Here is a 12,267-nt window from a genome sequence, read left to right on the forward strand (position 1 = left end):
CCCAAAAACCAAACCAAAACAAAACCCAAAAAACCCCCCAAAACCCAAAACAACAACAACAACAAAACTACAGTCATGAAGTAGCAATGAAACAATGTTATGGTTGGGGTCACCATAGCATGAGGTATTAAAGGGTCACAGCATTAGGAAGCATGAGAACCACTGCACTGTAACATTAATACTGGCCACATTAAGCACATGGCAGGACAAATAGGATCTATTTCCTGTGTTCTTCTGGTATGTTCTGACACCTCCTTCTCAGTCTAAAAGGAGGAAACAAGATCCAAGTTGCTTATGCAAAGGAAAGGGGGAATCCAGATAGAATTTTACTCCTGGTCCCAGTCGGCAGCCTTTGGAAGGAATGCCCTGTGACAGGGAAGTTATAAAGAGAGGAGTCAGTGCTGGAGAAGGTCAGCCCTTCCCTCAGCTGCAGCTAGGTGATCCTGAAAAGCTATGTGTACAGCTCTGGCCACAGACAATGCCCAGCACCCCACCAGCTCTACACAGAGAAGGGCAGCCTTACCAGTCGGCAGGTGCCCCGGGGATCCCGCTGCCGGGGGAGGGCACCAGCACAGCATTCCTCTCCTCCGTCAGCCCCACCCACTGCTCCACCAGCCTGGCTTCCCGCTCCATGTCGTCTTCTGTTTTCTCTGTAGAGTGACAGGAGGTCATGACTACCAGCAAGAGAAAGAGCAACCACCAAATTCAACAAACCTAGATTTTCACTCTGGGACATCCGGAATGGTTTATATGTCTACCATGTTCCAAAGAAGAAAGTGCGGTTCTAAAGATCAAGTATGAACAGAGACAGGATGGGACACCAGCTCCAGGTAGCAGAGGTCCGAAGAAATGCCCGGAGCAGGGGCAGTAACCAGGTGCATGTGTGTGTGTGTGTGAGTGTGTATGTGTGTGTACGTGCATTTCTGTATTTGTCTGTGTGTGTGTTTATGTGTGAGTGTGTGTATGGGTATTTCTATGTGTGTCTGTGTGTGGGTGTGTGTGTATATATGTGTGTGTGAGTGTGGGTGTATGTGTGTATGTATATAGGTGTGTATGTGTGTCTGTGAGTGTATGTGTGTGTTTGTGTATGTGTGTCTGTCTGTCTCTATGTGTGGGTGTCTGTGAGTGTGGTATATATATGTGTGCATATATGTATGTGAGTGTGTGTGTCTGTGTGTGTCTGTGTGTGAATGTGTGTGCATGAGTGTGTGGATGTAGTGGGTAGTTTACTGGAGTTGTACCTAGGGAAGGGTTAGAAACACACACCATATCTATGTTACACACTTGCTAGAATGATCCAGTTTATTACTGGGTGTGATCTGGCTTATAAAGTGGCAAGCCACGTTACAAAGACAGACTATTTTAGAGTCTCATACACCTTGCTCTGTAAAACTCTTATTTTCCATCATGTTCATTGTGAAAAGGATTTACTGGATACATTTTCAAACCTTCACACTCCTAACTCAATTCTGGGGTTGCCTGGACACACTCATTGAATTTTTATCAGTGGACAAGGCACACAAACAGAACCATATGCCACTCACTGGGCTAAGATGGTTTTCCATGGAAAATTTTGTTTACATGAAATAGAGCAACTTGTGCATGTACCAGTACCGCATTAAGAACCATGAGTGACCGTGAAGTCAAAGTGGGAGCACAAGGTTGGCTTGATCATTCATTCATTCATCCATTCATTCATTTATTCAGGACAGGGGTTTTATTATGCAGCCCTGGCTGATCTGGCTCTCACTATGGAGGCCTGGTTCTCGCCTTGAGCACATAGAGATCCACCTGCCTCTGTCTCTCAAAAGCCAAGATTAAAGGTATGAGCCACCACACTTGGTTCACAAGGATTCTTTTATCATTTTTTTTCCTTTTTGGCCACTGTACAATACTGAAAAAACTACTCGTGGAAGAGTTTACTCCCATGTACAATTTTTTTTACACGTATTTATTTAGTGTGGGGGATGAGACAAGCACATCACAGCACATGTGTACATGGGAGGGCAGCTGTGAGTCTTTTGTCTCCTTCTACCACATGAGCTCTGGGGATTGAACTCGTGTTGCCAGGCTTGGTGGCAAGTGCCATCAGCTGCTGAGCCATCTTGTGAACCCCATCACATACCTTTTTTATTGCTGACTTTTTTAATCTGTTCGTCTAAGTATTCCCGTCGTTTAATAAGCGCATCTGACCATCTCTCTCTTACACAATTCAAGTCTTCCTCCTGACAAGAAGAGGGGAGATTTTTCTCTAGAGAACATGTAGACGATGGTTTATTTTGTGTAGAAAAGATAATTAAATGCATTGGGGGAACTTTCATTAGGAAAGGCAAGTAAATGTCACAGTAATTAGTTAATGTGTGAAAAAGCAGAGGTTCAATGCTCCATGCTAACCAAGAATGCTGGTACCCAGAAGTCAGAGTCCCTGGATCTTCAGAAGGACAGTTACACTGAAAGACAAGACAGGCTCAAACGATGCTAAAACAGGAAGACTTTTATGTTGCAGGGTGATTTTTTGCTATATGTATGCACACCCATGTCTGTGCATTTGTATGGGAGTGATTCATTGAAAGACGTGTGATTTCAAGCCTGATACCATAAGCAAAGCCCAAAGCGCAGAATGTCAAATGGTAGGAGTGACAGGCATTTATGTAGTTCATAGTTCAATGGCCTTATTATTAATGCATGATTTTTTTTATTCCCGAAAGGCAAAGAATAAGCCGGCAGAAAACCTTCAAAACTCGCTGCAAAGATTTTATAGCCAACCGTCACCACAAGGATAACCAAAAATTTCCCATGCAACATCTCCCATGCAGTCAGCCATGCTGGAAGAGATCCCAGAAGCAGCTGCCGGACTCCATTGTGTACACAGAGGGCATGCCCAAGCTGGAAGACGTTAGTTAGTGGCATAGCTGAGACCTGAGAGGATGCTGCTGACCTCCTCCTCCCCGCAAGGTCTGGCTCTGTCCACTTTCAACCTTTCTTAGTAAAATCATAAGTAGGGAAGGAAAACCCATCAAGTCTATCCCTGATGCTCCTTGGCCTAATTCTAAGAAGGACGTCCTGATACCAAGAGTAGACAGACAGAACTCAGAAGCTCTGCCTACAAAGTCTCCACAGCTGACACATAAGAAGGCTCCCCGAGAACCCGTTCTTCCCACCTGAGAGGGAAAGCAGTACAAAGACTGGGAGATCATGCCCGAAACTTCCGTCTCGGCTGATTCTCAGCTGACTACTTTGACTCTACCCCACCATCACCCGTGGTTGTCCGGCTAGCTGAAGCTGACTAGATATATTATATTTATGTCACATCTATTCATTCCCCGTGCTCCGTTTCCAACAAGAGAAAGCTGCTATTTAAACTCCGACATGGTGAACTAAGCTTGACCCCGATGAGAGAGGAAACTGGTTAAATAAAACAAAGGTCTGTGAGTAGTCTCAAAGCTTGTTGTCCAATAAAAGTGTTTTTTAAAGGTCAAATGGCATTCAGAGTAGCATTCATCTTCCAGAAGGGAGGGGCAAAGTGGACTGTAATGGAGGACAGACAAGAGTGGCCAGAAGGCTGTGAACGGGGAACAGTGTGCTTTTTGAGGTCATTCATCTCAATACAGCCATACCGTCTTGCTTGGCAAGGCTTTACTAGCTGGGCACTGGAGCTGGCAGAGCGAACCTTACAACGTCTGCTTACAGATTTGGAACAGGAAAATCGAGAGAATAATATTGTGACCCTGATCACATACAAAGCAAATCAAAAGCAAGTGAGAAACCGCACGCTCTCACTCCATGGCCCCGTTTCCACCTCCCTGGCCTCTGCTTTGCGAAGGCTGGCGATTAGCGAGAGCTGTGCCCCATGCACGGGATTGACAGCGGTGGCAATACCTGATAACTATCCATATCACCGCCATCCTCCTCATCTCTCTGGTGGGGAAACATAAACAGAAAGGACATGCATTTCGTTCTCTCAAACAGCACAGGGAGAATAATTTAACACGTTTCAACAGATGCCTCATACAACATTAGCACCGGAAAGCAGTTCACTGAATCCCAAAAGATTAGGGAGGATTAAATTCTTCTGTCTGTTTGTCTCTATCTGTCTTTCTATCTCTCAATCTGTCTCTGTCTGTCTCTCTGCCTGCCTGCCTGCCTGTCTGTCTGTCTGTGAGTGGGTTCTGGGGCTCACACTCAGGTTGTGAGCCTTAGAAGCAAGTGCCTTTCCCATTGTATCATTTTAACCCCCTAAGAATTTTTCTTTTTTTTTTTTCTCTTTGGTTTTTCGAGACAGGGTTTCTCTGTATAGCCCTGGCTGTCCTGGAGCTCACTCTGTAGACCAGGCTGGCCTCGAACTCAGAAATCCGCGTGCCTCCAAGTGCATGTGCCACTACCACCCAGCTAGAATTTTTCTTTTTTAAAGTAAGAAATACAAATATTTTAAAAGAGAATTCTCTTAGAAAAGGACTGAAAGCAACTTCCCTGGGCCAGGCCTGTATTGCTGTCATGGATGATCTGTATTCCAGGTAGGCTGTCTGAGGCTTAGGATGATCTTAGCAAGACAGAAAAGCTAACCTACCAAGGTCTTAGAGATTCTCTTTTCACTGAGACACTTAGGATGAAATGATTAATCCAAGGTTCTCACAGATGGTGGCCACTCAGGACAGAAGCTGGGACTCTAGTCTCCATCCCCAGCAGCCATCCCTTGGAGTCCATCACTCACGGATGAAGTTGCCACAGGAACACCTGGGGACTTGAGGCTAAGGGCACACAATGTTCTGTGTTGGCACCTGCAGGGGCAGCTGAGGCACTGGAATGTACTGGCATTCCATCAGTGTCCACTGTGGATGGACCACAACTGCCCAAAAGCATGGCTGAATTTCACAATAATTACCCAAAGTAACAATTTTGGTAAAAACATTAGGCAAAACAAAGAACCAAGCTGAAACCAAGAGTTTGGGTAGATACAATTTTCCTTAGAAAGGAGACTACAGAAACCCTGGATGATGATGACTGCTGCTGCTGCTGTTGCTGCTGTGACGACGACAACTCCTCCTCCTCCTCCTCCTTCTCTTCCTCCTCCTTCTCTTCCTCCTTCTTCTCCTTCTCCTCCTCCTCCTCCTTCTCCTCCTTCTCCTTCTCCTCTTTCTCCTCTTCTTCCTTCTCCTTTTTCTTCTACTCCTCTTTCTTCTCCTCCTCCTCTTTCTCCTCTTCTTCCTTCTCCTTTTTCTTCTACTCCTCTTTCTTCTCCTCCTCCTCTTTCTTTTCCTTCTCCTCCTCCTCTTCTCCTTTTCTTCTTCCTCTTCCTCTTCCTCTTCATCATCATCATCATCATCATCATCACATTAGCTACTGGGTCTTACTATGGTTGGACTGGAACTTATTATGTAGACCAGGCTAGCTTTGAACCTACAATGGTCTTCTTGCCTCTTACTTCCAAATTCTGGGATTACAGGAATGCTTTACTATGCCCAGTGAAATCTTTTACTTAAATCTTAACAACATTTTTAGTTGAGAAATGACATGAGAAAATATCAGTCATTAAAATGTAGTTACAATCATTTTCACATTTTACACTTCAGAATACGTGTCTTTTAAAACCTGTTGTATTATCACTAGCAGTTGCAAGATGAATGTATTTAGAGGTAGCTGAAGGCTGAAAGTTTATTATGAACTGATTTTCTTTATGTCAAGGAGCAGACAACTGTAACACAGCATCACATTTTAGATTACAGAGGTTCATCACCCGAGCCTAACCTGAGCTTTCAGGCTGCATCATCACTGTACAGTGTACTGGCTTCAGCAATCCAGACAGAGTAACTGTAAAGGACTGAGCCAACAACAGTCTCCAGATATGACCTTGAATATGGTGAGGGAGGGAAAATGCTGGCAGCTTGATTCTGTGCGACTAGAACAAGCTTTTTCTCTTGAGGTGCTAAGGACTGAGGCCAGGGCTTCACACATGTTAATCCTAAGCATGCGTCTTCCCATCCAGCCCAGGGAAGGATGCTCTTAAGACACCTGCAGCCCTGGGCTATAGTTAATTCTTTCAAATCCACATTTTTAACAAAACATCAGTTCTTTTGTTGTTGTTTTTTTTTTTAAGACAGGGACACACTACAACCCCCTAGCTTGCCTGGAATTTGATGTGTAAGCCAGGCCAGTCTTGAATTTACATAAGAGATCTGAATGCCTCTGCTCCCCAGAGGTGTGCACCACCATGCCCAGCTCCCTCCACCCCCACACCAAACCAGTTTTAACTCAAGAGGTAAAGCTATTTTAAAAACTATAAATGGGCTAGAGAGATGTCTCAGTGGTGAAAAATACTGGCTGCTCTTCCAGAGGACCCAGGTTTGATTTCCAGCACTCACATGGTGGCTCATGACCCTATATAACTCCAGTTCTAGGTGATCCAAGAACCTTTTCTGGCTTCCATGGGTACCAGGCACGCTGTGCTGCACAGAGGTACACATAATCAGAGCACCCATACACATAAAATAAAATAATAAAAAAATTTAAAACTACAAAGAATTCTTATAACTCTTAAAATCGGGAACGTTTAGCAAAGCTGATGATTTTCTTTGTGGAAGTCAAAGCTTAAGTTACCTGAACTCCATGTTTTATCTGACACTGGAGGTAGACTGAGCCATAGTATTATCGCAGGAAGAAACTCTGAGAATTAGTGTTGTACTGGCTGGTTTTGTATGTCAACTTGACACAGGCTGGAGTTATCACAGAAGGGAGCTTCAGTTGGGGAAGTGCCTCCTTGAGGTCCAGCTGTGGGGCATTTTCTCAATTAGTGATCAAGGGGGCAGGGCCCCTTGTGGATGGTGCCATCCCTGGGCTGGAAAGTCTTGGGTTCTATAAGAGAGCAGGCTGAGCAAGCCAGGAGAAGCAAGCCAGTAAGGAACATCCCTCCATGGCCTCTGCGTCAGCTCCTGCTTCCTGACCTGCCTGAGTTCCAGTCCTGACTTCCTCTGGTGATCAACAGCAATGTGGAAGTAAGCTGAATAAACCTTTTCCTCCCCAACTTGCTTCTTGGTCATGATGTTTGTGCAGGAATAGAAACCCTGACTAAGACAAGTGTCCACTTCATCATTTAGGACAAGAAGAATTCAGTGTTTAAGTGAATCAGGAAGTGGATGGAAATCCCAGGTCTCCTGACTCTAAGCCTTGTGCTCACCCCAACTATCCACTCCTGTGGCCACTCTAGGAGTTACTAGCTCTGGAGGGACTAGCCTAGAGCGAGGATAAGCATAATTCAATTCCTTACTCATAGGCTATAAACACACAAGTGTGGTAGAGAGGTGCACCAGACCACGTACCCTATCTCCTCATCCTTTGTTCTAGCTGAAGGGAGAATGCAGATTCTGAGCTGCAGGGCTGGTTGGTAGAAAGGGGGGAGGATGGAGTCTAACAAAGCCCCAGGACTCTGAATGATCTCCAGCTTTCAGAAAAATCTGCCCTGACAACACCACAAAACCAAAGAGAAACCATGGTAGAAGATAGCCATTTTTCAAGATTGGCTGAGCTGGGACCCAGACTCCTCCGAAAAATGAAAAATGGAAGGAGATATTTTCTTGCAAGTCAGAGAGATGTTTCTATCACATGTGACAAGGGGGGACTCCAGTCTGACTGTGGCCATTCCCTTGAAACCCATACATTCGTCCAAACCATAGCAGGAGGACAGTTATTCAAGTTTATGCTCCTGGGGCACAGACTAGCTTTCTGCACTGCCCACCCTCCAGTGTCTCATGTAGCTCAGGCTAGCCCTAGACTATGTAGCTGCAATTGAGAATGAGCCTGAACTCTAGTTCTCCCGCCCCCACATCCCAAGTGCTGGGATGACAGGCGTGTGCCACCACACCCGGCATCTTTTCGTTTCTTTTTTTCTCTTCCTTCCTTCCTTTCTTCCTTCCTTCCTTCCTTCCTTCCTTCCTTTCTTTCTTTCTTTCTTTCTTTCTTTTTTAATGTATATAAGTACAACTGTAGCTGTCTTCAGACACACCAGAAGAGGGTGTCAGATCCCATTACAGATGGTTGTGAGCCACCATGTGGTTGCTGGGGTTTGAACTCAGGACCTCTGGAAGAGCAGTGAGTGCTCTTAACCACTGAGCCATCTCTCTAGCCCATCTTTTTGTTTCTTAATGAGAACAATGGACTTTAGGGATCAAGATTTAACAGACAAAACAATCATGGGCATAAGTTTTTATAGTAACAAAAAGGGAGCAGTGAAGATTGGTTTAACATGATGGTATACAGGAACAATTTTCTGATAGCAGTGCAAGAGGATTGGGCCAGCTGTAACGGTAACACTGGGCTGGGTATAAAATGAAAGCAGCCTAAAGCAGGTGACCACTAGAGCGTGGAGAAGTAAATCTTACTAACAACACTAGTCAGACACAGCATTTTATTCAGAGAAAGGCAACAGGCAGAGATAAGACCTGGGGGAACATGTGCAGTCCAGCTTCTTGAACTCTCAGATAGAATTTCTACTGTATATCAATTTTTGTCTGCACTGATTTTTAATTATTCATTTTTAATTAATATGTTGTACTTTTAACATATATATGTATAAATGTCCGAGTGTATGTGCATGCAGGGGCCCTTGGAGGCCAGAAGGTGTTGGGCCCACAGGAGATGGAGTTATAGGTGGTTATGGGCTGTCTAACATGGGTGTTGGAAATTGAGTTTGGGTCCTCTGTAAGAGCAGTATGCATTCTTAACCAATGAGTCGTTAAGCTTTTTTTTTTTTTTTTTTAAATTAAAAATCAAATCTAACATGCAGCGTGGTAGGACCTCTCCAGGCAAGCTGCACTGCAGACAGACCTCGGCACAGAGAACTTCGGGCCTGTGCTTACCTGGTAACTGTCCAGCCCTCTTTGCAGCTTGGTGGACCTGGCAGTCACGCAGCCAATGGATACGGATAGGATGGCTTCAACCATGAGTGGCAGTGTCCCTGAATGCTGTACAGGTTTGACTGTGACCTGCACTCTACGGGAGTGACCCTGCAGAGGTGAAGGCAGAGAAGATGGCAGGACCGGGGGTGGGGACAGAGGAAGGAAACAAGGGGAAATGGTTTGAGAACAGACATACAAATAATTAGGGTATTCCCAGAAACTCTAAGAGTAGAGAAGAGACATGAAGAACAAACCATCGAAAAACTTCATGGTGGAGCTGGAGAGATGGCTCAGCGGTTAAAAGCACTGACTACTCTTCCAAAGGTCCTGAGTTCAAATCCCAGCAACCACATGGTGGCTCACAACCATCTGTAATGAGATCTGACGCCCTCTTCTGGTGCGTCTGGAAGACAGCTACAGTGTACTTACATATAACAATAAATGAATCTTTGGACTGGAGTGAGCGGGGCAGAGAGAGAAGAGGACCTGAGTTCAATTCCCAGCAATCACATGATGGTTCACAACCATCTGTACTGCTACAGTGTACTCATATACATAAAAATAAATTAATCAATCTTAAAAAAAAAAAACAACTTTGTGGTATTTAAATATGCTTAGCCCGTGGGAAGTGACACTAATAGGAGGTGTGGCCTTGTTAGAGGAAGTGTGTCACTGTCGAGGCGGGGTTTTGAGGTCATATATGCTCAAGTCTGGCCAATGTGGATAGAGTCTCCTTCTAGCTGCCTTCAGAACAGGATGTAGAACTCTTGGCTTCTCCAGCATCATGTCTGCCTACACACTGCCATGATGATGATGGACTGAACCTCTAAAACTGTAAGCCAGCCCTAATTAATTGTTTGCCTTTACAGGAGTTGCCTTGGTCATGGGGTCCCTTCACAGCAATGGGAAGCCTCGGCAAACTTCATACCTGTCTGAGTTGGAAGACACCGCCAGTGTTGACATCTTTTGCCTGGTGAAGTTCCACTGCAGCATAATCCCCTAGCTCATTCAGCTCCAGTATGGAGATCCACATCTCTATTCTCCGGGTCACCTCATTCCACCTGCAGAAACCACATCCAGACCTTACATTTAAGTGATGGACACAGATTGGGTGTAGAATTCCAGGGGTTTTGAGACCCAAGTTAGCTCTGCCTGTTTTAAAACGTCATAAAAATGAAACCATGTGGTATGGTTTATATCTCATGGCACAATGGATGAATGGTTCTTTCTTTTTCTGACAGGGTCTCTCTATAAAGCCTTAGCTGGCCTTGAATTCCCAGATATCTGTTGCCTGTCTCCTGAGAGCTGCGACTCATAAAGGCATGAGCCACTATGCAGGGCCCCACATCCATCCACCCACCATCCACCCACCCACCCACCCATCCATCCATCCATCCATCCACCCACCCACCCATCCATCCATCCATCCATCCACCCACCCATCCACTCACCCATCTATCCGTCCACCCACCCACCCACCCACCCACCCACCCATCTATCCATCTATCCATCCATCCATCCATCCATCCATCTATCTATCTATCTTGGTTTTTCAAGATAGGGTTTCTCTGTGTAGCCCTGGCTGTCCTAGAACTCACAGATATCTACTGCCTCTGCCTCCCAAGTGTTGAGATCAAAGCCATGCACCACCACCACTACCACCACCCGACCACTTCTTTTATTTTTAAATGTTGACTAATGTGAGTAATCCAGTATTCTGCTTGTCCATCTGCTGAAAGATGTCTGGGCTCACTGGGTCTAACATTGAGTATACTGGTAAAGTTGTCCTGAACACTACTTGTGGACTTAAATCTTCCTCTTTCCAGTAAGCACCTACTGTGTGCTTTGCTGGGTCCCAGAAGAGGCAGATGGTCAACTTTATATGAAACTGCTGATGTTAGGGCTGGGGCTGGAAACCCATGGGAGAGAAAGACCTACGCGCAGTCTGTAGAAATGGTAGAAAAAGGATAAAGACATTACGAGCTTTTTCTTGTGGTTGCTTGTTTATTTTCACACTGTGCCTTTAATGTAGACTAAGTCCAACATGGAAGTTTTCCCTGCTGTAGCTATCTCAGTGTGAGAACCCGAGACGATCTCAAAGCTGTAAAGATAGCTCTTTCTTATCCAGGAGGTGCATACCAGTAATCCTAGCACTAGCCGAGGAAGGAGGATTCCAAGTCTGAGGCCAAAAGGGTCAAATAGCAACCATTTGCTTAAAACAACCATGACAACAAAAACTCAGGGCAGGTTGGCTCACAGTTGTAACTTTAAACTTGGGAGGTTGAGGCGGAAGATGGCCATGAATGAGGCCAGCTCAGATAAGCGCCAAATCAGGTCTCAAAAAAAAAAACAAAACAAAATAAAACAACCAAAAACACCAACCAACCAAAGATAATACATATACATACACATCTATATATGTACACACATATATACATACATATGTATGTGTGTATGTGTGTGTGTGTGTATAAAAGATATCTTATTTTTTTCTGCCAGATTTATAAGGCTTTGCTTTGCATTTTAAATTTGTGATTAGGGTCAACAAGGTAGCCCTGTAGGTAAAGGGGCATGCCTACAAACCAGATAACCCGAATTCAATTCCTGGGAACCACATCGTGGAAGTCAGTAACAGACTCCTGCAAGGCATCCTCTGACCTCTACCTGTGAGTTCAGAGACATACACTGGGCTGCAAAGGCACACAGACACACAGACACAAATAAATAATGTAATAAGAACTTTAAAAATAAATATATGATTATCTCACAGCAATTTATGTGTATGCTGTGCAGTAAAATAAAGGGTTTTTTTCCCACATAAACAGCATTTATTTCAGTTTCCTGTTGCCACGACTCACTTTGCACAGTGTTTTTTGATGCCTAGTGGCTCCTCGTTAAGTTCTAATTTAAAAAGGAGGAAATGACCTCAAAGGATGAGCCATTTGCTCACGTTGCTCAACTTGTTCGAAGCCCCAGGGTTTGAAGTCTGTACTTTCACTTATGGTCACAAGCTAGTCTTGGCTCCTGGGTCTCATGCTCACAGCAAGAACAAACCTGTCATGCAATGTCCTTGTCTTCGCATGGAGCGAATCGACCTCCCAGATGGGGCTTCCGTTCCCAGCACACCTGTGGCCCCACACTTCAATCGCCAGCGCGCCATCAGAAATGAACTCCAGGAACTCTTCTGTGACAGTCACCACGTAGTCCTAGGACAAGCAGAAGGCAGGAGCCGACACTGAGAGTCAGACATACTGGTACCCACTCACCTGCTCTCAAACGTAAGCCCCATCTCTTCTGTTCTGTAGAAAAGCATGTTCCTCTTTCTCCACAACCTCTCCAGCATCTGCTGTCGCCTGAGTTTTTTATCCTAGCCACTCTG

The 12,267-nt window shown here is 45.0% G+C and overlaps 1 protein-coding gene across 9 annotated transcripts in view; it reads right to left on the reverse strand.

Annotated features, from left to right (window-relative positions):
- Kif13a (kinesin family member 13A) overlaps positions 1-12,267 on the reverse strand; it is a 187,748-nt gene that overhangs the window by 32,238 nt on the left and 143,243 nt on the right. For 7 of the 9 annotated variants that reach the window (XR_004115262.1, XM_031359235.1, XM_031359234.1 and 4 more), the window contains 6 exons: positions 11,943-12,094; positions 9,817-9,949; positions 8,850-8,996; positions 3,880-3,918; positions 2,126-2,225; positions 524-650 (listed from right to left, as the gene is read on the reverse strand). Coding sequence is in view for 8 of the 9 variants with exons in the window: in XM_031359235.1 (XP_031215095.1) it covers positions 524-650; positions 2,126-2,225; positions 3,880-3,918; positions 8,850-8,996; positions 9,817-9,949; positions 11,943-12,094 (698 nt within the window). In the remaining variant the exon portion in view is untranslated. The remainder of the gene's footprint in view (positions 1-523; positions 651-2,125; positions 2,226-3,879; positions 3,919-8,849; positions 8,997-9,816; positions 9,950-11,942; positions 12,095-12,267) is intronic. The other 2 variants (XM_031359236.1, XM_031359230.1) reach the window with 1 other exon arrangement.

Source organism: Mastomys coucha, unplaced genomic scaffold, assembly GCF_008632895.1.
Source record: "Mastomys coucha isolate ucsf_1 unplaced genomic scaffold, UCSF_Mcou_1 pScaffold7, whole genome shotgun sequence".
Taxonomy (NCBI): Eukaryota; Metazoa; Chordata; class Mammalia; order Rodentia; family Muridae; genus Mastomys; species Mastomys coucha.